The 25598-nt window shown below is 42.5% G+C and overlaps 1 protein-coding gene across 4 annotated transcripts in view; it reads right to left on the bottom strand.

The window, feature by feature from the left end:
- Positions 1–25598, bottom strand: part of LOC127595580 (ERC protein 2-like) — a 175269-nt gene that overhangs the window by 147543 nt on the left and 2128 nt on the right. For 3 of the 4 annotated variants that reach the window (XM_052057190.1, XM_052057191.1, XM_052057193.1), the window contains exons 2-5: positions 24104–25222; positions 20329–21045; positions 8503–8658; positions 6867–7034 (exon numbers count right to left, since the gene is read on the bottom strand). In XM_052057190.1, coding sequence (XP_051913150.1) covers positions 6867–7034; positions 8503–8658; positions 20329–21045; positions 24104–24949 — 1887 coding nt within the window. In that variant the 5' untranslated portion in view covers positions 24950–25222. The remainder of the gene's footprint in view (positions 1–6866; positions 7035–8502; positions 8659–20328; positions 21046–24103; positions 25223–25598) is intronic. The other variant, XM_052057192.1, reaches the window with a different exon arrangement.

A 25598-nucleotide genomic window follows, 5' to 3' on the forward strand; every position in this document is an offset into this window, starting at 1 on the left:
CTTTGGTATTACTTGGGAAAACATCTACTTATGTTTGCCACATGCACACTAAAAACACGTACGCAAGGTTAAACCGACAAGCACTTGAGCTGACTTCCTCTTTCTTTCAAAGATAGCCAAATGTGTATTCTGGACAGTGGTTAGCTAAGTGAAAGAGAGGCTCAAAGAAAACATTGTCTCTGTTTGTCCTCACCTCCCCTTTTCCTGCCTCACATTTCATCATAAAAGTTTTTCTGGCAGCAAAATCTGCAAAGGTATCAGGCCCGAAGTGGGCTCCGGACCGCAATAAACAACCAGATACTATATGAGTCGACCACAGTCAAGACGGCAGAACCAGAGACGATGGGAAGACCACGGCGGGCCAAGCCCAGTGGGCGCTGAAGCAGTTCACATACTAAGTGTGGCATTCCCAGCCAGAAGGCTACAGATTCAGTGTGGGAATCCAGCCAAGCAAGTGATCTGAAAAACATTCCTAATACACCACAAGGATCCCAATGTAACATTTTAATCACCCGTAACCTTCAAATGAGTGTAAAAAGATACGACACAGTATCTACAGTGGAAACAAAATGGCACACCCGCTGTGAAACATCAGCTTTTATGATATTAAAAAGTAACCCCAATATAAAACATTTCTTTACTTTTTCCCCGCTTCATTGTGTATAGAGGCCTGTTCAAACAAACTGCAAACGCTTAGGGGAGGAAACTCAATAAAAAAGAAACACTTGATTGCATAATACTTTTTTTCTTTTCAAACCTTTTGATTGCACTGCATCAATCAATCTTTTGGAGATGAACTCAAATATTTAGACTTGTTATGCAAAGACATAACCCATAACCCGTTAACCCATAAGTTTTGAGAATAAACTCAGATGTGGGCTCAGTGGATCATCCTCCCACAATTATAATCATATTCTGGTAGTGACATTCTTTTGTTGATTTGGATGCGTCATCAATTATTTGAGGGACTTATGGCCACATCTTGGTTTTACAAAACCGGAAGAGCAAGACATTTTTCCTCTTGCCTTTGAAAAACTTTATGAATGTGTTTGCATTATTCAGGTAAGCTTGTGTTGTGCCATGCTTGAGACTTTAGGTGACCCCAATCAGCGCACAAGTAACCCGTGCGCCGAAACTAAAAAGAGCTCACCTGTGATGGGACATTGTGATTTTCTCAAAATGAAATAATCGTTTGAAAAGAGAGTCAAATATAAAGGTATGAGAGATTGAATGACTGGATGGACAGATATTTTATTGCCTTTGTAAGTCATTGCTGACCGCTATTGTGTGAAATAATTAAGTAATCTTAACATAGATGAATACATACAATTAATGGTCATTTGAGCAAATATGTTATTTCAGAAGTGTTTATCAAACTGGTAGGCCTTGGCATGAATCTGTATCCAAAAAGTGGCTCACAACCACAGCAAAGTCGGTTGTGTCATGTCAAACCCTGGAAACACAGCTGTTTGCCTCCAGCCTACAGAGGTAACAAGGAAGAACACAGATGTAACGCGTGCCGTCACCTGCAGACACACACACACGCACACACACACACACACACACGCACACGCACACACACACACACACACACACACACACACACACACACTCACACACACACACACACGCACGCACGCACGCACACACACACACTCAGTCACGCAGGTCCCATAATAAGAAATTGTTTTCTGCTGCGGCATGAAAGCCCGTCATGGTGTATTGTAAAAGAGGATGGATTCATGAGCGCAGAGGGAGGAAGTAGTGCCAAGCTGTCACTTTGCTCACGCTCTCCATTCATTATCATGTCCACTTACAGCACTGACAGACACACAGGGTGCACTCATACCAAGAAAAGGTTTCCCCTCAACAACTGATCAAGTGGTCCTGCTTTGAATATGAATCCTGATCATTGTGTTGGCAGAAAATGAATTGTTACTCCCGCGGGGTTCTCATCTTGTCTTCTCATCATTCGACCTAATATTATTGTCGTTTCATGGCAGGAAACACATGACACGAAGGTACACATACATCACAATGTGCCAGTATATGGCTCATAAAAAAACTCCCCATCCAGCATGTCCAAATGTTTGTTTTTCACACTGGGGGCCACTGAGTACTTAAGCACCACAATACCATAGAGGTTCAAATTTTAATGGCTTCCTGTCTGGTAATCATGTTCCCTGCATATTCATGTCAACAGCCTCAAACGGGTGAGTTGAAAGTTAGCGACTTTATCCAGTAACTGTTTCATGTCAAACCCTGCCTGCTGAATTGGAGCGAGAAGAAAACGTCCACGCTGTGTATTTTTGCTTAGTTGCTTTCACTAGAAGAAAAAAAATTGAAATCTACTGCACAGTGAGAGACCATCTGCGGTGCTGTATCATTGTCTTTTTATGCTTGGAAGTTTACTAGTGTGTGCGGATGAACGTTTGCAGTTAAGTGGTCAAGTAAAATGGTGAGAGCCTCAAGTAAGACAAACTCTGTTAGGAAAAGAATGCCACGTGTTGTTTCTGGCCATTCCAGCAGCCTCAATCTGATAGCAGACAGAGCCAAGCTATTGTTAGCGTGCATGTGCGTGTTTTATTGATCTTCAGTGTGTTTAGACATTGAAGAGGTTCTGCAAAAGGACACACATGGTATACATCACCAGATAGATGATCGTTTATATCCGATATTTGATTCGGTCAACAATATTGGAATGCATATTTTGCACATGTCCATGCAAATTAACATCCCTTCAGCACACATGTACCTTGATCCCTGGAAAAAAAAAAAAAAAAAAAAAAACATTAACGGTCTCATGTCCGTCACCACCTCCATAACTCCAATTTATGGTTTCTCCACATGCTCTCCACAGGGACTTTATGTTGGACCTGTCCATGTTTGTTCTGGGGAGCCCAAAAGCATTGCTGCTTCCACTGCATCCCAAACCACATGAGCCATGCAACTAAGGCCTGAGAATGGTAACCATGGTTGGTCATGCTCAGAGTAGGTCAATTCAATCACCTGATGGTTATCTTGCCAGATTTCCGCTGAGATTCAGCCTCTTGTTGGAAGTACTCCGTTTTAGATCATGTGTTTCTTTTTCCCTGCTCTTCGACCCCACTGTCTGTTTTATGCCTTTGTTAAAAGAGCTTTTCCAGTTCTGCCCTGCCGCCGCAAACAAAGTACTCATTTGAAGGCAAGATGGCCGCACCTTTCAGGTGTGACAATGGCACAAGAACGGAACAGCCAATTCATACACCATAAATATAAATGTAAATTTCCCCATTGTGGGACAAATAAAGGATATCTTATCTTAAAGCCCCTTAAACTGCTCGAATATTGGCAATAGACAGTGACAATTGCACAGCAACATCAAAATTCTCAATGATCACTGAGCAATAGAGATGGGCAGTCATCGACTGGTTCAGTGGAGCAGTGTTATCTTAGACCTGCTACATGTGAAAAGTGCCCTGGAACAACTTCTGTTTTGATTTGGCATGATACTTCATGTATCAGGTACTCATGGAGGCTGCAGCTAACAGCTATCCATACTGAAGGGCAAAAAAATAAAAATCTGACATTGAGTACGTCCTCCTTTGGCATTAGTTTGTGGCACATTTGACACATTAGTGAATCAGAATGTGCTTCAGAAAGGCAGGAGTTTTGGGGTTTTTTTGTTGTTGTTTTTTTTTTAATCACAATTACCTGTCCTTGTCTTCATTCGTATTTTATGAAACAAAATTACTTGTAGTGTTGGTACTCTGTATTGATATTGGTGAGTACTTGAGTGAATACATTTTTTTAATGCCACTGAACATCCTTAGTTGACAGATTAAGGTTACCTATTTGGCTGCTCCTGTACACACCAACTAACGCAGAAATTTGTTTTGAAAGTTTATGAATGTAGTTTCTCCTCTGAGCTCTTGAAAGCTACAAAACCTCCCTCCGGGTCTAGGAGAATATCCATCTGCTTTTGACACTGTAGATTCTTCATTCTAAGTCAGTTCATGCACTGGCTAAGACAGGGTGGATGATTTAAAGCAAGCGAATTGTAAAGAAGAGAACGAGACAGGCGACATAAGAGCGAGCTGGTCTGGGCAGGTCTCTGTGGTGGCATTTTGCCAGGCTGAAACCACATTTTCTCGGCCTCACTATTTGCTTTTACCATCCATCAGGTGCAAGAACGGGAAAGATCGCCAAAAAATGAGCCAGTTTTTGAGGGGGCTAAAATACGTTGTTGTTGTTGTATAATTCTATTGATACATCCATCCATCCAAAAGGGGTTGTGCACTTTTCTTGGGCTGTTTAAATATGTACGAGGCTTGCTGTCAGGACACCTGATCTGCAGGTGTATAGTTTCAACTGTGCATAGTGATAATCGCTGCAGGAAGGATACATACATCTGTATTTTGGCTAGGTTTCTTCAGACAGCCAGCAAAACCTCAAACCCGCACTCACAATCAATATTTCCGACAATTACACTTATCTGCACATGAATGCAAACGGGGCCATGTGGAAGCTGTCCTCAACACTGACTGAAAAATACATCAACTGCTTTTAGAGCCATCGCCGCTTCGAGCTTTGCGCCTATGAGCCATTGTGCACCAATTACTGTCAGTCACATGAACCACAATTGGCACTAACGCTTTACACAGTTCACTGGTGTGGATTTGATAGGTTTGGCTGGAGTAAAAAAAAAAAGAAGAAAAAAGAGATGCAATGTGGAGAAGTGGGAATGAATAAATGGTATAAGTGGATGAGATGAATGAGCTAAAAGGGAGGTCCTGTGAGAATGATGATCGACAGGCAACAGTGGATTTCAGGGCGATACTTGGCCCTAAATGCCCTAAATAGCTTTACCCATCCTGGGGTTTGCCCACTTAGATGCGGAAACCCAAGACTTTCTCAAGTAGGGAAAATGTGACTTCAATAGCAAGAGAAAATCTCTTGAGACTGGACGGAGATGAGAGCCAAGCAATCAGCCCTGAGAGTGGGTGTGTTTTGTATGTTTGTACTGAATAGTGTGGGCATTTAGTGATCCTATCATATCCAATTATGTGTCTTGGGAGTCTAAGCACCCACCGTCACGGGCATTAGAATCAATTGAATATCACTACTTCAGTGTGAAATCATTATTTATATTAGTACTTAATCGCAGTGTGATTTCAAGTCCCTGCAAAGAGGAAAATAAATGTCTTTTAAATTTTACACACAATAGACAAGATTGTTGTTAACATCCCTGCTAGTATGAATTTTTAAAAAACAAAACAAAACATCACCACATATGTAAAATGAGGCATCACAATTGTAAAAATCCAAGCCGTTGTCATCGTTCTCAGACGCTGTGGCAATGTCAGCTGCATGTGCTGGAACCATGCCCAGCTCAACTGTCAAATGTCAATCAAGTACTACTTTATATGACCTAGAAAATGGATTCTATTTCATCGAGGATCTTTCTTAAACCTAAGCAGAACTAGATATTTGAGACGTGACAATATATCCGGCTTAAAGCCTCAGATGGCTGGGATATATCCCAGCAGGCCGACGCAGCCAGATCAACCCGGAGACACCGGTCCAAATATCTCGCCCTCCACGCGTTTTCACTTTACTCTGCGTGACACGCGTGACAGCGGCCACGTCAGTGGTCTATCCAGCAGGAAGATGCATTTTTGGGGTGTAGACATAGCTAGCTAATTGCAAGTCACAATTGCATCAGACAACCACTGACGCCAAGAAAGACACTCCTGTTCTTATATTGTGGGCGTGGGCCGACAAATGTGTCACACGCCATATTGGTCACACACCACACACACAAAATAAATAAATGAATAAATAAAAACGGAAAATTGAAATTGATAAAACACTTTCACGCTAGATTTCCAAAACTTACTACCTTTGCACAGGTTTTTTTTTCCCCAGGGTTTTTCAGTCAAGCGTGATGCCACGGCAATGACTGCAATGGTGATCATAAAGAAAAGTGACTGACTGCAAATGTCTTGTGACACACCCCTTGATCAATCAATTAATTAATCAATGAACAGAATTTCAATAAACGAAAAAAATTGTTCACACTTCATTGGATTGCTTTGAAGAAGGCCCCGTTCTCCTCCAGCATGACTGTACACCAGCACATGGCAATTCATTAAATAGATGCGACTGGGACAACTTGACTGACCAATGCACCCTGATGTCAACCCCTTCAAGTACTTGTGGAATGAATTTGACATCAACTTCACATACTCAAATGCTTGTGTTAATAATGATCACCTACTGTTAAGTACGAGGTAGAGTGTATCAAATCTGAAGTCTAAAATGCGGTGATATCACACCATTAATATATTCTTCAGAGTATTTAATAAAATTATTATGTCTACACTGTCAATTGTTCATCAGCTCGGGGTTAGGGAAGGGGCTGGGGCATATAAAAGCTTTCACCAAACCACCCCTGAAATCCAAACCACCCACTGAAACCAGTCCCTATAAGTATGATGTATTCACGACAAGAGCCAAAATTCCTGACGCATGTATGGCCAATTAGGCCTAATTTTGGCCCAAATTGCTTCCTGTAATGATGACTGGACAAAGTTAGCAGGCCACTCTCAACGGGGGAACAGGGAGATCTGAAGTATCAGTTCCAAGTCTTGAGAGTGATGGAGAAAAATGTTAAATGCTCCCTGGTTTCACATGCACACCATCTCGGTCCATGCAACCTCCATCGCTCATAGCACAGATAAAATCATCACAGCCATCACGTTTAGGAACTTCAAAGATGGCCTCCTCTTGTAGCCATTCGACAGCTTTAATCTTGAACAGTCTAATTGTGAGAATGTGTGTCTGTCAAAGTATTTCTTTGCACCTGTGCTTGCATATCAACTAACCTCTGTCTGCAGCGTATTGGCACGTTGCTCCTTCGCGTTGAGGGACTCTTTAAGCACCTCGATGTGTTGCTTGCAGTCTGAGTTCTGATTGGCTAGTGTTTCCAGTTTGGTCTGCAGGGCCTGCATCTCAGGCTCCTTCCTGTTCAGCTCCCGCTTCAGCTGCTCTATCTGGCAATCACACACACACACACACACACACACACACACACACACACACAGACACACAAAATGTCAGCCAGTTTGTGGGGACTGATGCAAATGATAGCACGCACCACGTGCAAACAGTGACACTCTTTCTCCCAGTCGCACTCCAGCACACAACAAACGATGCCAATGAATTGCACATGCTGTTCTCATACAAATGGTGGAAGCCAAAATTGAACACAGACAACTGTCGGAATGAGACACATGTATCCATGCACGTTAGAATTCTGTCCTGCCGAGTCTGTATAATCACTTGAATTCCCTTCAGAGTTGATTTAAATGGGAACATCCATAGGGGCTGTAACACCATGGCAACCAGCAATTAAATGGTTGTTCTTGACATCTAACCAATTCTTGCTGCTCTTGTCATGTTACAGTAGTTCCTGCCCGTACACGATTTGCAAATAAAGAACACAAATTAACAATTGAGAAAAGATGCTAAACTGGCAGCGTCTGTATAAAATGCATGACATCACATTTGGAATATATTTAAACCAATGTGCATGTGACACTTTCTATGTGTGCCAATGAAGAATCACTGCAGGAAAGAGAAAACAAAATGTCTTGCTTTGCAAAGCTGAGTTGTCATAAACAAACAGCATTTGCATGTCAGAGATTATACAGTATGCTGCAACAGGCTGTAGTAATTAATTTGGTCTTTTTTTGCCATCAGTGTTACTGTTGCGAGCATGTAATAGCATTGGAAAGGCATCGGCAAGAGTGAATTAAAAAAAAAAATTGCAAAGCAGACAAATGTCTTTGCTTTAATGTCTTATTTTGCGGATCCAACATCATTGATTACATTACACCCCATTACCAGTTTTGCATGAAGTGCAAAATGTTTGCCGATCCGATGCAGCTGATCAGATCGGTGTTAAGTCTATTCGTGACAGCCCCATTTTTGTTTATGAGCCCTTACAGGCAGCATGTTTACAAGTTCCCAACAACTGCATTTTGACTGAGCAGAGAATGACGGCGCTGTTGGACTGTCTGCCATAGTGTGGCTGTGAGGAGTTTCACCCCACCAATGTGGAGCCGGAGGAAATACGGAAAGGGATGAGAAGCGGCGCTAAAAACTGGAGCAAGAGAGAGGACGAAATGGAACAGGAGAATTTGAACTTTCTGTATGTGGATGAATTATTAGTTGTGACAAAACTACCGTTGCTTGTTTAGTTTCAAACTCAGCTTGTAGCAAATGTGAGTGATGTCATACAATAAAGTTGAGAGGCACTTGGACAGCAATCCCAGAGTGGAACAGAGTTAGCATCTTTTTTGGTAAAACAAAAGTTGATCTTCCATGAAATACCGATAAGGGACAACTCTACTGGACACAAAACCATCACCTGTGGGCCCATGCTTTATCATGCCAAACACATTAGCATGCAACGGAGCTACTGTAAAAGTTTTCCTTCTAGCATGCAGGCCATTCTACCTTGTTCTTCATAAATTTAGAATGGCTCTTGTAGACCTCCACTTGTTTGAACTCATCCTGCCTGTCGTCAGGGTGCAGCAGGCCGCTGGTCTTTAACATCTGGACCTCATCTTCCAAGTCTCTGATGTTCCTCTCCAATGAAGAGATCTTGGTGTCCTGCACCAGCAACAGCAGGCACATTTAACTTTCATAGGAGATTGTCGGTCTTACATGTCACCAATTAAACGACCATGTTTCTTTCAAGCCGTCCATTTGGTCATCCACACACTCATGCATAAAACTAGAGGGGTGTAAAAAGCTTTTGATCGTGATGTAAAAACGGCCATACGCTGTTACCAAATGGAAAGCTTTGGTAAGGTTAAAGAGAGAGGGTCTTAGATCTCAAGGAAGCCATCAAAAGAATATAACTATTGCCACTTGTTCACAATAACAAGTGGCAATTGCAATGGCTATTACGGAGAGGGCAACAAAAACAAACAAGTCTGATTTGACATTTGATGCTAAAGATCATAAAGTAAACACCCGCTTTGTAGGCTTTATACAGAGACGTCTGAGTAAGGGACGGGAAACGTCAAGGCTGGCAACCAAGTATGGCTGAGGGAATGGAAGGTTCTGCCATGGGCAGATCCTGAGATTGTTTAGCTGCATGTGTTCATACATACGTTGAATGCTAAACCTTGGATGAGAAGAGAACGGGAATTGAATAAATGGAAGCAGATTGCATGATGCCATCAGCACACGCCACAGGCAACATGGAAGCATCTGACCTCCATTACTATCTCTGACATCAGCCCCCTGACCAGAACACGGTGCAGCAAACACGCTCCAAAAAGGACACGGACACCATGCAAATTTCCACACACTGAGGCAAAGTTTGGGGTTTAGCTTCCCAACCGTTGTTAAGATATCACTATGGTTCTCAAGTAATGTAAATAGAATATCTGAGGAGGCACAAACTCGACAGAATATGGACGATAGTCTCTGTCGATAGATTTCAGGGTGCCTGTTGAATTTCTGCAAAAGTAACTCAAGGCAAAGACAAAGAAAGAAAGAAGGCTAGGCCAAATAAAGTACAGAGACACTTATCGATTTGACATTCAGAACCAGCTGGTCCCAAAATTGATGCAATATGAAATGTATGAATGCACAGAATTCCAAGCTTAGAAGACTTAAGCTCAAGGTGAAAACAGAAAGATCAAGAAAGCACTCATCACTGTACCTGCCAGATAACATCAGGATCAAAACAGAAAGGAGGCGCAGTGTTCTGCAATCACAAAGGGAAAATTCCAGGTGCACATGACAGACTCATTACAGACGGCAACAATGGACAGGATTATTCAGCAACGGCGTCATTGTAGCCAAGCAAAAAACATTGTACTGGATGCTTAACAGGATTTGTTTCACCTTTAATTCATTCTTTCAATAAAAGAGAGACCTATTTTTGTCCAGCTCAAAGTGCAGTCCAACCGTGCTCTCGGGTTGGGTTTTCTTTCTTTTGGTCTTTTCATAGAGATAGGGGTTTGCGTTGTTGCGGGAGTGATCCCAGCCGACTTGATTCCCAACTAATCCAAGAGTCTACCCTCATCCCATTTAAATACGGCGCAGGAGAGGTATGAGAAGCAAAACGGACTTGCTGGAGTACTTGCTCAGTCTGCGCAAAGTACTGTACGTTTAGATTGAATTGCAAGAAGATCTGTACTTGCACATGAGGTAAAGTTGCACACTGCAAAGTGGGCATCTGCAGGTAGACTTTTGTATGTCTGTGTGGGACAAAATAAATGAAAAAAATGATAAAGACGAAATCATGTTAGACCATCTGCGCCACAACTTAGACTTGCTTTTAGTTGATCTAAAATATATTTTCTGTAACCAAAGTGTCAGGTCCACCAACATCCAGCATAGTGTGGCGCGGCCTGCCCTATCCCCAAACACGGTAAACAAGTCTTGCAGAAATGCAGATGCATCAGTGATTACGCCAAGTGTATGTATGCCTATGTCGATGAAAATAGGGCCCCCAATGTAAATGTACTGTGAGCATGCCAAACGTGCATATGTGCAGTTTGTTAAAAGTCAGACGTATCAGAAGTATGCATACGTCCATAGTGTTGTGGAGCCACATTCGTGTATGCGGGTGAGAATGTAAGTATTTGGGGGGGCGGGGGGGTTTGTTGGCTGTCTTTGCGGTAGTGCACACCTCCACATATGGCGACGACTGCAATTTTTTTCACCGCCCTGATGACTTCAAAGGTTTGTGCTGTGAGCAAAAGCTTCCATACGTGGCATTTGAAACTAACTGATACACAACTAGTACACAACTTTGTAATATACTTGGGCATGAATACTCTGACTCATTATCACGAGTAGCAGGGACAGCAGTATTCTGGACGGTTTCCACTTCTGCTCACATAACAGCAGAGCTCATCAATAATTGTGCTTGTAGTCATAGGTGATAGACAATGCTGCTGCATGTGTGTTGTTGAATAAAATAAATAAATAAATTGCCCCCGCCTCACAAAAAGCATGCTTAGCTTACACACGAATCAGAATCACTGTGGCAATTCTTCACTTCTGTATTGTAGGAAGTCCTACCTTCATATCAATGACGGTCTGCAAAGCCCTGCACTTTGCTGGGTCTGCCTGCTGGTTCCGTCGATGGAGCTCTTGAGGAGGAACTCGATAGAAATATGCTTGGCGGCTCATCATGTTTAGCGCTCCAGAATGCCTTGCTCCAAGCAATTCAAATAAAGGTTTTAAATGCTTTTGCAAGAAATAATATAATATATTTAAAGTAACTTCCCTGTTGGGCCCTCCCCTAAAATGTATTTTGTCTCAAGAAGCAGGTGCACTTACCTCTTTCTGTTGAGCTCACCGGCTCAGACCTATCGCAGATTGGAGACCTGTTCATATGATCTACATCCTCTCACTAGGTTTTTTTTTTTTTTTTTTGCTTATTGCTCACTTAGTCTTCTGTCCTCAGTCTTTACTGAAGATGTCTGGCGTACTAACACTTTTGCAGCAACACTGTCTGCCTGCGCATGTGCTCAGCTTCCCATCAATAATTAAACTTACAGTGCCGTGAAAAAGTATTTGATCCCTTCCTGATTTCTGTTTTCTTTGCATATTTATCACACACAAAGATTTCAGTTCATCAAATTAATTTTAACATCAAACAGAGACAACCCAAGGAAATAGAAAATTAAGTTTCGAGATGCAAATGCAAATTTATTTAGACATGAAAAAATCCAAACCGAACTGTCCCTATATGAAAAAGTAATTTCCCCTTGAACCTTATAATGTGTTGTGCCGCCCTTGGCAGCAATAACTGAAATCAAGCGTTTGCGATGATTGGTGATGAGTCTTTCTCAATTGAATTCAAATCTGGACTTGGACTTGGCCAGTCTACAACCTCAATTTTGTTTTTTGTTTGTTTTTTGTTTTTAGGGGAGGGGGTGTGGACTTGCTGGTGTGTTTCGGATCGTTGTCCTGCTACATGAACCGAGAGTGCATTAGTTTGAACGCGTAAACTGATTGTTGGACATTCTCCTTCAGGATTTTCTGGTACACAGTAGAATTCATTGTCCCATCGGTCACAGCAAGTTGTGCTGCTCCTGGGGTAGCAAAGCAGCCACAGACCATCACAATGCCACCACCATGCTTCACGGTTGACATAATATTCTTGTAATCAAATGCCGTGCCATTTTTACCCCAGACGTAATGTGCTGCACATCTTCAAAAAAGTTACAATTGGCCAGTGTCTTTCTTATTGTACAGTTGTGAACACTGACCTGAACTGAGACCAGCAAGGTCTGGAGATCTTTGGGTGTTTCATAGCATTTACTCATAAATACCCCTTCACAACCACATAGTAAGATACAAAATGAAGCGGAACTATTTAGGAGGTCTCACCCTAAATTATTTTCTCCAATGAAGCTCCTGAAGGCAAACATTTGCAGCATCACCGCTTTCCACTTGTTATTTTCTGGATAAACAACACAGACTTGAAGTGTGATGACTAAAGTCTTGGTAATTTCCTGTAAATTGCCGCAGCTCTGGGAAATTCTATCCATCCAACATTTTCTATTCAGCTAATTCTGGTCAGCATCACAGAGAAGTTGAGCATACTTTACTCAAAGCTTTCTTGCTCTAATGCACAGGAAGTCCATATCCACTCCTACACTGCTGTTGAGAAGTAGGGCGCAACTGCACATTGACGGCTAACAAGCTTAACCCCTGAAACACCTTTTCCAACACATCAAAACGTTGCAACTGGTAATCGATCCTGGCAAAAGCAAACAGTTAAAGAATGGGTTCAAAATTGCACACGACAGATTCCTGACACAAAACATGAACCAATACTGCATTTCACCCCAATTACGTTGAGCATCTGGGATTGGATATTTTTCCAAATCAACACAATTCTGGCCCAGACATGAAAGTCAACGAAAGATTGAGACCGAGGTGAGAATGTCAGACTGATGTTGAATCTCATTTGATATCAGAAAATAATCCATGAGAATTCACACAAGACTGATTGCTGAACTTTAAAGATGTGACAGGTTGGCTCAGACCTTTGACACCACCACTGTCAGCCTTGTTATGAAATTCAATGTTTCTTTCTTAGACATACAGAAAGATTGCCTGACAGTTTAAAAAAAAAAGAAAAAAAGAAATCGGCTTAGATGTGGTAAAGCGGTAAAGGGAAACCCCGATGTACAGTACTGTGGTAGATTGAGACAAGCTGGAATCTTATGAAGTTCTCCCCAAGAAATGAGAGGAGACGAGCCTGATCCTCTTGTACTATTCACTTGTGTTTAAGGAGGGATTACTCCTCTAAGAGCATGTCTGTTGCTGCCCACTGACCATGTGTGCACTATTGTGTCACTGTGTGTTGACTCAAATTCAAGAATGACTGCGGCCCTCAAAAATGGCCCAGTTTGACTTCTCGTTGACTGTTTTCACGGCACTTCTGTGTCCCCCAGTGGAGGATTTGAAATATTCAAGAGGAGCATGTCATCAAACATTGTCAGCTTGCCCCCACGCGTCAGAACAGCTAACATATGGAATTAATAGGATCAAAGGTAACACAATAGCAATAAATGCTGGCATCCTGAGAGATGGATACGGTCAAAAAGTTCAATTCTAGCCTGAAGGCAATGGTGTCATAGACACCACGCAGAACATGCAAAGTGCTATGTATATACAGATGCATCACTCACATTCCCATTCTTTCTCCATCAGTGAGTGGAAGAAAAAGCTAAAACATTTGCTTGCAATAAATGTGTCAGCCTATCTCAACTCAGAGGATTTAGATCATTCAAAAAGACACATGACAAGGCCTCACATAACTCACTGAATAGAGGGAGTGGGTGTGTTTGTGAGATTGTCAGGGGTGTCAGTTTGTCCCGGTAACGTTTTCTGGTTAGACATTCTGGGAGATCAACAGAGCAAGGCAAGCATGTGGTTCCCGAGTGTTGGTGGGAAAAGGGAAGTTCTGGGGGTTGATTTGTGATGATGTATGGAAACGTCTTCTAATGGTAATCTTCAGGGATTTCTCATGTTTACTGGCTGCCAGAACCAAATAGCCAGTGTAGGCTAGAAACTGCAGGTGATTGGGTTGGGTGACCTAAGAAGACATTCAGGCAGAGAAAATGTGCTCTGTGGTACATTGCACAAGTTAAGAAAAATATTAAATAATACCATTAACAATAATCATAACAATAACAACAATAATAAGATAAGATAAGAAAAACCTTTATTAGTCTCACAATGGAGAAATTCCCAATTCACAGCAGCAAAGTTATGAAAGTAAGAAGTAGAACAACAAAATATAGGAGCTGCTGGAAAGGCAGCCACTCTCGCGGCGCCATTTTGAAGTCAAAATAACAAAAATAACACAAGACAACACATAGGACACAGACAGTCGTTCAATCTTCACCAATTTTCTGCATACACTTTGTTGTCTGAAGCAGTTCTAGATGAAAGAGGAGAGGATCAAAGTGTCCTTTCTCCAGTGGATCAGAGACGTCATGCTGAAAATGTGCACACGTCTGCTACAAGCTAAGTTTTGAAAGCAAACACAAAGCTGTAGCATCCATTGACGAAAAGAGATTAGTTCACTTCTCCTGTCCCACGTAATCCGCTTCAAACTCCAAGCCGCGACTCCCAGCTCCAAATCCGCATCGGCACTCCGCGCCAACGCTCCTTTCTTCTCATCGTCGGCTCCTCAAGACCTCCATCCATCCAGCTGGAGACCGTTCAACAGCACCGATCTCTCCGCTGAACAAAGCGGGGCTGTGAAAAATGCTGCCCATTACAGGCGCAAGACACAAGCGTCCCGGACTGTCCAGCAACGACAGTCAAATGGCGCCGACATTCCTCCAGTCAAAAACAGTGCTGGTATACCCATGCTGCGGAGAAGGCGCAACCACCAAGCACAGAGTCTCCTCCTTGATGAATGTCGTGGCCAAAAAATGCTGAAAAAGGTCCACATCAAGTCCACACGACGTAACAACAAACACAAAGTGACAAAAGAAACACAAGAACAACAAAAAAAAGCAAGGCTCATGAGAGCACTTGCTGACGGCTGCCTACTCGGGCGCCATCTTGACTTCAAATAATAATAACAAGTCAGCATATGAATAGCAGGAAAGGGGAAATGGGGAGGTCTCTTACTACCCAGAGCAAAAGCTGATTATTGACAGCAAAAATGGTCGTGAAAGTTTTGTTTTTTGCTTGATGCAATGGGCCAACGCAACAAAACCGCAATAGCTAATCTATAGTGTGATGTTATGCAAACTCTTGGTAAATCCCATTTTAAATATGTCAAATCGCATTTTTGCATGAAATAAAATGAGTGTTCCAGAGAGAGAGAGAGAGAGACAGAGAGAGAGAGAGAGAGAGAGAGAGAGAGAGAGAGAGAGAGAGAGAGCTCACGCTAAATGCTGCAGGTACAATAAATCCAAGAGAACACTGCCCTTTTGTGGTTAATGTTAGTACTGCAAAGCACGGCGAGCGACTGGCTTGTACTGTACGTGTGGATTTGGCACGTTGTCCCAGTGCCTGCGTGAGTTTTCTCACATGCTTGGTGAGTTTATAGTACACTCTACATCAGGTGTCACCAACATTTTTGAGGGTGAGAGCAACTTCATGTGTACCGATTGTGTGAAGGGCTACCAAATTGATACACGTCTGAAATAACATATTTGTCCAAAATACCTTCAATAATATGAGGATGGGTTATTTTTAATACTTGATGATTTAAATTGTCAGACTTTGATCGTGTTTCGAAATGTCTCACAGTACTGCCAATGTTTGCATTTTTAAATCATAATTTCTACTAGCAAATCACAATGTCCAGGCACTGGCGGGCTACTCAAGTGGTCTTCACGGGCTACCTGGTGCCCGCGGGCACCATGTTGGTGACCACTGCTCTACATTGTACTGAGGTGTGTCTGTGAGTGTGAATAGTTCGTCTTGGTGAGTTCAGAGAACACTCTACATTGCACTTAGGTGCGTCTCTGAGAGTGAATGAGTTGAGATATTTTATATATATATATATATATATATATATATATATATATATATATATATATATATATACACACACACACACACACACACACACACACACACACACACACACACACACATTTTCCGAACCGCTTGATCCTCACTAGGGTCGCGGGGGGTGCTGGAGCCTATCCCAGCCGTCTTCGGGCTGTAGGCGGGGGACACCCTGAATCAGTTGCCAGCCAATCTCAGGGCACACAGAGACGAACAACCATCCACGCCCACACTCACACCGAGGGACAATTTAGAGCACCCAATCAGCCTGCCATGCATGTTTTTGGAATGTGGGAGGAAACCGGAGCACCCGGAGAAAGCCCATGCAGGCCCGGAGAGAACATGCAAACTCCAAACAGGGAAGCCGGAGCTGGAATCGAACCCGGTACCTCGGTACCCAGCCGATTAGAGCTGTCACTTTACCGCAATATTATTGGCATTAATTTAAATCAATTATCTGATTACATTTTTTATCGCAAGATTAATGCGGACGTTACGTTGCTCTATAACTAACCCGGAAACATAACAACAAGCGCGCTGCACAGGTCCACGCCCATGTCTGGTTTGCCAGCCATGGCAGCGCGAGACACCGAAAACGGAATGAGTTTATGAATGGAAAGTTTACTTTGTTGCCAGATGGTTACACTGACAAGACCAAAGTTACCTGTATGTTTTGCAGTCGTAAACTGAGCTGTCGTCATAGCACATCCAGTCTGAAATACCACTTAATGCAAACACACAGTTGATGTGAGTACTCCGCCCCCTCGTCTAAGACAGACAGCGCTGGATCATTTCGAAGCGAAGAAAATGGATAATACAACGAAAAACAAATTTGCTGAAGCCAGAGTTAAATGTATGGCTACTGCATGCAAGCCTGTCAACATTGTCCACAGCTAGACTCAAGCTGAAATCATTCGCATTGCGTCTAATGACTCCACTACGGATTGCCAGCGAGAGCCTCCATTACAAGCTATTTACAGAAATTGTACGAAGTGGAGAAGGCTAAGTTACACCAAGCAGGAGAATACACTGTTTCGGGAGAGAAATAAGAGACTAGGTTGATAAGCCTCTGGTGAATAAAGAGCAGGTAGCCTGTTGAGTACGATGTATGCCACTGACACGATTGTTACTTGTTTGGAACAATTTTGTGTGGAATTTTACAGTGTTCCGTGTCCACATAAATACAGAGAGAGGGTGGAGCTTCTCTGTGCTCGGCTGACAGTGACGGTGTGAATAACTGCTCCAAATAAAAAATGTTCATGTAAAATTGAAAATCAAAAGTTTCAGTAAATATTTGCCTTTTCCATGATTCCATGTTGATGAGAGCATTAAAATGGGGAAAAATAGGACAAAAAATATAAAAGGAAATTTAGAAACAATAAAAAATGTGTGAGTAATCACGATTAATTGAGTTAATTGTGACAGTTGCATTTTTAATCATGATTAAATATTTTAATTGTTTGACAGCTCTAATATATATAGATAGATATGCAATAGATAGATAGATATGCAATAGATAGATAGATAGATAGATAGATAGATAGATAGATAGATAGATAGATAGATAGATAGATAGATAGATAGATAGATAGATAGATAGATAGATAGATAGATAGATAGATAGATAGATAGATAGATAGATAGATAGATAGATAGATAGATAGATAGATAGAAAGCGTGCGCCACACGTTCACTTTTACAAACAAAGCAGATCTAACCAATTTGAGAAATTCTGCCAGCTGACTAACTTGAAGACAAAAAGGAACAAAAAAAAACCCAAAAAAGCATTTACATGCAGCATCCCCTGAGAGCAGGCACCAGCAGGTGAATGATGGCCTGCACACTTTATCCATACAAACCCCTCATGAGCATACCATCCAGACATAAACACAGACTGATGGTTCAAGTGACTTGACATCTGGTGAAGATCTCCAAGTCCTGAACGCTACCAAGTCTTGTGGAATTACTATGCATTCTGTGCATTTTTAACCACCAAAATTACTTTGAAAGTTCCCTTAAAACTAACCAGTCCCCTAAAACTATAAGTGTTTGTCCATTAGGAAGTGCAAAAAAATAAAATAAATACAATAATAATAAAAAAGAAACCAAAATAGGCCAATGCAAATTCACTAACTAACTAAAATAACAACAAGGAATCATCACCCCTCGAAACAGAGTACAAGAAAAGTCAACACGTGTTAAGCATTTAGTATCTTAGCTGAAGCGAGATGAGCAGGGTCATTTCAAAAGAGCATAACGGCCACGGTAATGGAAGGCAGTTGTGCTAACTTCCTCTGGAGCTAATCAAAATATGTGAGAGCAGTGCAGCACTACCGTAACAGCCATCAAAGTCTAAGTGTGAGGCCAATTTACCACTCTGACAAGTCAACATAGCCAAGAGGCCTTGACAAGAAAAAGGTTACCTCACAGTTAAACACGTGCAAAGAAATCTTTTGATTAATTAGCGGTTAACCCAGACATTTGACATTTAGAATTCTTCACTGACCACAAAAGTGATGGAAGTGATAACCAAAGTACTAGACAAAACTGAGTGAATTTGCAAGCTTTTTATTTCGATCACACTGCGCTTAAAAGTACTTTGAAATTTATGTTTCGGGTGTAGTAATTATGTGTGGAAAATAATTTAGGGAATTCATTTATGACACCAATCATTTCCCCCACCTGATAGCTTGTGATAACACCGCTACTTTGCTTTTTGGAGACTGATTGTTGTTACCTTAAATACAGTGTACATGTGTTGTTTTTATTTTTGAAGTAGAACTCAAGGCCATTCCAAGAATGGACGTCACATCAAAATATTCTCTGAATTCATGCAGGCTTGTGCTTAAAATGTCATTCAAAGCCAAAAACTAAATAAACACATCCAGTCACTAGACACACTCCATTAACAAATATTCACGTGGCAGGCAAATCATTTGTACCCTTATGCTTGTCAGCTTGTGTAACACAAGTATGAACACACATATACTATCACATCCACACAAAAATGACAAGACTGCACTACTTTTTATATAGCTTCAAACAACACTTTCCCCACTTATCGACACACCTTCTCCAAGCCATCCACCTCCGAAAGCACATGCATGACAAATTGCCAAACAATTGAAAAATAGAATACTATCTTGTGTGCATGTGCTTGCATGTGTGGGTGAACAAGTACTCACCTATCACACACACTTGCACAGAAAACGTTACATTAAAAGAGCCGCAATCGCCAGAGAGACCCAGCACGGGTGGATATTCCATGCCCAAGTCCAGAGTGGGCGTGGCCTTGGTAGGGTTGCTAAGCCGACAGTGTCCAGATGTGCGCCCTTATTTACGAACAGTGACGCACACAATCACTTGCTGCGAATAGTTTTGAAACCAATGTGCTACACACAATAGTAGGAGTGTGCACGCACGCACACACACAGGTAGAGAAATTAAGAGCTAAGAAGATTTTGGAGTTAAAAATAACCAAAGCAGGAGGCAGGAGGCCAGAGCAGTGCGCTGCCAATCCACCTGGCCTGCTTGGATAATAACATACAGACCTGTGCAAGGCCACATTTGCATTTATCAATCAATGAATGTAGCCCACTAAAGGGCAACGCGTGACTCACATTTAACCAAATCAGATTTTTTTTCCAACTTCCACATGAGCATGTGCAGCTCCAAGAACATACTGCTAGTATACACACACAGACATAAAAAGTCATCATTCAGAACATGGATTTGATAATCTGTCCCTCGTGGTCTAATTTCTGTGCCCAAAAAATGAAATTATAGGAGGTACGCAGAATATATGCAAACACAAGTAAGACACATGCCATACAGGTATTTCCTGTGATGTTTGGGGAGAAAGATAGTAGTAGTAGCACATAGACTCGATCCAAAAAGTATTCATACTAATGATGGGAAAATGAAGCTTCAAGATGCTTCATGAACCACTTGTTTTATTTTTGACTCCAAGAGATGACACATCCTTGCTCATCGATGGAACATTTTTGCACTGATTTATCTTTTTCAATTTATTTATTTTTTTTACATCACAAAAAAATTGTCATTTGAACAGGGACGTGTAGACTTTTTCTTCCACTATCCATCTCAAATTGCATGCAGTCTTGCCAGTTTTGATTGTGAAGCTATAGAGGTAATCATATGGAGGGAAATGGCAAACGTTCCAAGATATGGTAAGATGGTAAGACCTCATCTACATGACTTTTTGCACAAATTCAAAATGTGAGAAGAACAAGCAAAACTCACCTCTTTTACGTGCATGTTTTCGAGTTGAGCTTCAGCCTCCTGTGCAGCCATAGCTAAGATGCCCGTTCTCTGTCCCCGGCCCCACTGCCCGTGACCTTGACCCTGAAGCATCTCCAAGAGCCTCTGGATGCTCTCATCTCTGGCACCCAGCGTCTGCTTTTGAGAGTCAATTCTCATCTCCATCTCTTCCATTGTTTTTCTCAGCAGGAACAGCTCCTTGGCCTGACGCTCGTGCTCCGACTGCAGGTGCACAAAATTCTCATGTGACGGATCCAGAGGTGGTGAGGAGAAGCCATCACAGCCTGGCACTTGGCAAGGGCTGCAACGCCGAACCAAATTGGGGTTGGGGATCGCTGCATGATTCGGGCTGTGTTTTGGTCCGGGATGAAGCGTGCCGGCTGGGCTGACTCTCTGTGCGGCTATCGGACTGGCCGAGCCATACCCAGAGCTGTGGATGATGACATCCGCTTCCTGCTGCCTTAGATTCAATGTGTTGGAGGGACTCGCTCTCGGGCTGTTCTTTGGTCCAGAACTGTGGAGATTGCTGGGACTTTCTCGGGGAGTGCGGCCAGGACTGAGCCCTCCTCTGTGCTCCTGGTCCAGGCTAATGTCACGACAGGAACCGGAGGTCCCGTGCTGATGGGGTTGCTGTAGGCGGCTGTTCATCTCCCTGTGAGCTCTCAGCTCCTCCTGGAGCTCCTCAACTGTCAGTGGAAGCTGTTAGAAAATGGAGAAAGTAAACAAAATAGATCCTTCTGTTATGTTCAAGTGTTTGATTGGGTACAATGAATCAGAAGCACATGAAGAAAGCCACCGAGAAAGTTGAAACCTGCTTGTAGAATACTTTGTCCTCACGGGGGCGGCATTTCACTTTTAAACATTGTGAGATGATGAATGTCGCGTTGGAGGGGGACAGAAGTACACGTGGTAAACATGTCGTGGTGGAAGATTGCTACTTGTGTAAATGAAACTAGAGCAGTTATTATAACAAATGTCATAATATAATAATATAATATATCATCTATCATTCCATTTCCTTTAGAGCAGTGGTTCTTAACCTTTTTAGAGGTACCGAACCCAACCGGTTAATACGCACATTCACTGAACCCTTCATGAGTGAAAAATAAAAATATATTTTTTTACAAATTCAAGACATAAAAAACACACACATTTATTAAAAACTGAAAAAAGTAAATAAAATTTCAAGAGATAAGTATACAGTACTTTTTTTTTTAATTGTACGACAGTCACATGTTGACGACCAAGCGAACTAAATTTTCCACAACACTGATTCGACAAGCAATGTGATGATCTGCAGCCAGTGATGGCCAGGAGGGCGTGTCATAACTAATACGCTCCATGGCAGAGGTTCCGTTGAACCCCTGAGACCGACTCACCGAACCCCTGGGTTTCGATCGAACCCAGGTTAAGAACCACTACTTTAGAGCCTACGGGCTGAATTATGTCCTTGTTGATTTAGAACGCTCTGGATTGATCACCAGGCAATTTAGAATTTGGAAGAATTAATTGATTTTGGGGTCATTGTATCTTTCAGATGCAATTTGAATAAATGGACCATTAATCACACCATACAAAACTGTCAGTTCTGATTGACTGTTAGCTCGCCAGGGCAAATTAGCGCATGAGATAGAAGCAGACTATAATCAGAGCAAAGGCATATAAAATGGCATTGTCTTGTAAATTAAGATCAGCAAAAAATTGCTTTTTACTTAAGACTTGATCCTGCTTGTATGATTATTGTGTTGGACCAGGTTCGAGACATTATGTGAATGTACTCTATGAAACCCTGCCTATGGATGATACGTGAAACATCAATTTTCTCTTTTAGTTACGGGCACGCACACTCGCAAAAGCCCTTGTGGATGAACAAGCATGTGCACACACAGATGCCCAAGGCTCATCCTGTACTGGCTGTTCTGGACCAGAATTGATTTTTAGTGCCAGTCCAGCCCCGGACTGACATTATGGAAGGTGTCAAATAGGCCTTCAGAGAGCCGCCACAAAGGTCAAATTGTCTTTGACAGATTGTCAAAAAACCCCAAAACTGAATATTCCTGTTCTGCTCTCATATTTAAAAGGTGGGTGGCACCAAGGACACGCAGCTGAGATGAAAGGAGGCGTGGGTGACATTCCTCCCTCCCTTACAGGTCACCGCAAGATGCTAAAACTAAACACTAGGTCAGTACACACACACAATATGTACCGGTACATGCATACACAGCAGATGGTTAGGTGGGAGTCTGTTTGGCAATAATTGGCACAGCTGAGGGAGAAAGTGACATTCCGTATGCAAATGAAACAGTTTGGATGTTGACAACTTTGCAAGGTGACTCAAAGGATAAATGATACAGAAAATGAATCATCCACCCTGGAACAAGGAAGGGGATAGATGAGTTGAACTCAAGAGTTTAAACACATGGGGGAAACAATATGAAAAAAAATGTACGCTAAAATATTGAAATAAGAGAATAAGAGGTGTTGAGATGTGATTATGAACCGTCTTTCTGGCCTTTGAGTGTGGTCAATCTCCCAGTGCTCGCTCTTCGCTGGTACTCCAGAAAAGTGTCACAATTTGCAGATTTCTTTTCAAGATTTAAAACATTTTTTTATAATATAGTCTGTGTTTGTTTAGTATGGAGTTTTGGTGGGGGTTTGTGTGTTTGTTTTTTCCCTTTTCCTCCATATTTATGAACAATACACATTCGAGGTTTATCAGCATTTTTAGAATAATTTTTGTGGGTTCATTTTTTTTCTCTCAAATGCATTTTCGCTATCCGCAGACCGATTCAGTCCCTAGCGGCAACCCCCTGCCGAATAGCAGTGGTCCACTATATTCTTAATTTCTCATCAAACTGCGAGTGGGGCAACCAGAAGAGATTTTTTTTTTTTTATTCTTCTATTGGAAAGTTTAACACCGAGTAGGGCTGATTCAAATGATCAGCTCAAACAAGCTTCGGAGGAACCTGATAACAATCCTGATCATTTTAATCAGGTCTGTTGGAGGAGGGATAAATCTAAAAAATGCAAGATAGCGAGCCTCAAGGACCACAATTCGTGACAAATTCGTGCGAAACAGTAAACTGTTCAACCTTATTAATTACTGTAAATACAACATTACAATACAACATTAATTGTCCAATTAATTGGTTACCAGAGGGTTTTTCTTTTTTCTGCCAAATAAATCATAAATAAAAAAAGTCCCTATCAGTCCAATCCTAAGAAGGTTAAGGTAGATGATTCAGAGTATTTAGGAGATGCAGTGGCGCAAACATGAAAGTTGCTAGAAATATAACAGTAAAGTGCAGATATGTGAAAATCCCACTCAAGTACAGGAACAACATTTTTTTTTCTTCGTTTTTTTACTCAGTTACACATTACAACAATGCTTTCAGGAGTAGCTTTTAAGCTGTGTTGGACTCTGGTAAGCACTAAGAAGGCCAGTTCCCATGGAAACTCAAGCACGAAGCCTTGAAAGCATCTTTCCAAGTGAAGTGGAAAGTAGCTTTTCTTTGCAACCTGAATGACGGCTACACATAAGGTATGAGAAGAGGTTTGACATCTGCGTGAGACACACAAATAGAAACGAACACAGATTTACTTGTGTGAACATGACTCACTGTTGACGTACATGTTGACTCGTTTGGTGCAAAGTGCAGGACCATTGCCGTGGATATGAACACTGGTGGTTCATTCATTTAAACTGGTTATAAAAAAAATGGTCAAATATGAGATGAAAACAAGGATGATGACTTACCTGAATGTTATCTTGATCTTCCTTGTAACAGTCCTTGAGTGCAGAGCTCCTTGCTCCATCCTCCCGCCTCATGCCTTTGTCTCCCTTGGCATCCACACTCCAAAGGCGGGCACTGTTAATACTGTGGCCCGTCTTTCCATCCTTGCTTCCATCCAATTCTTTTCTTAGGCTGTCATTTTCCCTCTGGAGCTCTCTCAGCTGAGCCTGAAGATCAGATGCAGAAGGCGCCTCGTGATCGCTCGAGTCCAGCGCCTGTGGGCGTCTCCCCGACTGCCGCTGTAGACTGCAAGTCCCTGCAGGGCGAACGTTTCGGCCTTTGCCGTAGTGGTTGGATGGGTGAATCGAGTCAGTGGAGTTGACATTTGGGTTGCTGCCCGCACCACGGCCACTGTGGGAGAAGCGGCTGGTGTTCCTTCCAAGTGTCATGGTGCCTTTAGGATAACTTCCAGAGGGTTCCAAAGCATCCCGCTCGCAGGAGTATATGCCAGAAGTGCCGTAAGCCGCATTGAAAGACTGGATGTTTTCCATTGACATCGTTTTTCCCCCTGGGGCTGTTGCGGAGCCACTGGTCTCCTTTGTATGTGTTACTCCTCCAGGTTTCTTTGGACCGAGCCTTGACATTGATTCCTGACCTCCAGGTACTTTTGAAATGGGTGTGGAGACCGAGCCAGGTTCCAGTCCTGAGCGGCAGCCTGGGGTTGAACTGGTCTTAGTCTGTTTACCTTTGGCCTGTTTTGCAGACCTTGAAAAGCGTGAATGAGATGCAGTGCCATCTGCACGCCCGCTGCTCTTTGAGACAGCAGACAGTTTGCATTGCGCCGGCTTGGCTCGAACATTTAGAGGCATTTTTATATGGCTACATTTGGCATTTTTAGGACAAACTTAAGGACAATGGTTTTATATCCCTTTATGGACTCACTTTGTGGGTTTAGATGGCCAACTCCTGGCCTCTCAGTTTTTACCTGCCCATCGTGGATTTGATGGGGGCTTGAGGGTGAGACATCCAGTGTTTTGTCCTAATAACTGAACGAGGTTGCCATGGGCAACAGGCAACACGGCTCCCAAATACAGCAACCCAACATGAATTGGTTTCAGCTCCAGAACCGGACATCATGGATCCTTGACAACAGAAAAATAAAAATCAGTCAAAAGAAAAGATATATCGGGCGTTAAGGTACAGTGGGCAACTGGTTAGCACATCTGCCCCACAGTGCAGAGGTTTGGGGTTCGACTCCGGCTCTCCTGTGTGGAGTTTGTATGTTCTCCTCGTGCTTGCGTGGTTTTACTCCGGTTTCCTCCCACATTCCCAAAACATGCATGGCAGGCTGATTGAACACTCTAAATTGTCCCTCAGTGTGAGTGTGAGCGTGAGCGTGGATGGTTGTTCGTTTCTGTGTGCCCTGCGATTGGCTGGCAACCGGTTCGGGGTGTCCCCGGCCTACTGCCCCAAGACAGCTGGGACAGGCTCCAGAACGCCCGTGACCCTTGTGAGGAT

The sequence above is a fragment of the Hippocampus zosterae genome, chromosome 2 (assembly GCF_025434085.1).
Source record: "Hippocampus zosterae strain Florida chromosome 2, ASM2543408v3, whole genome shotgun sequence".
NCBI classification, from domain to species: domain Eukaryota; kingdom Metazoa; phylum Chordata; class Actinopteri; order Syngnathiformes; family Syngnathidae; genus Hippocampus; species Hippocampus zosterae.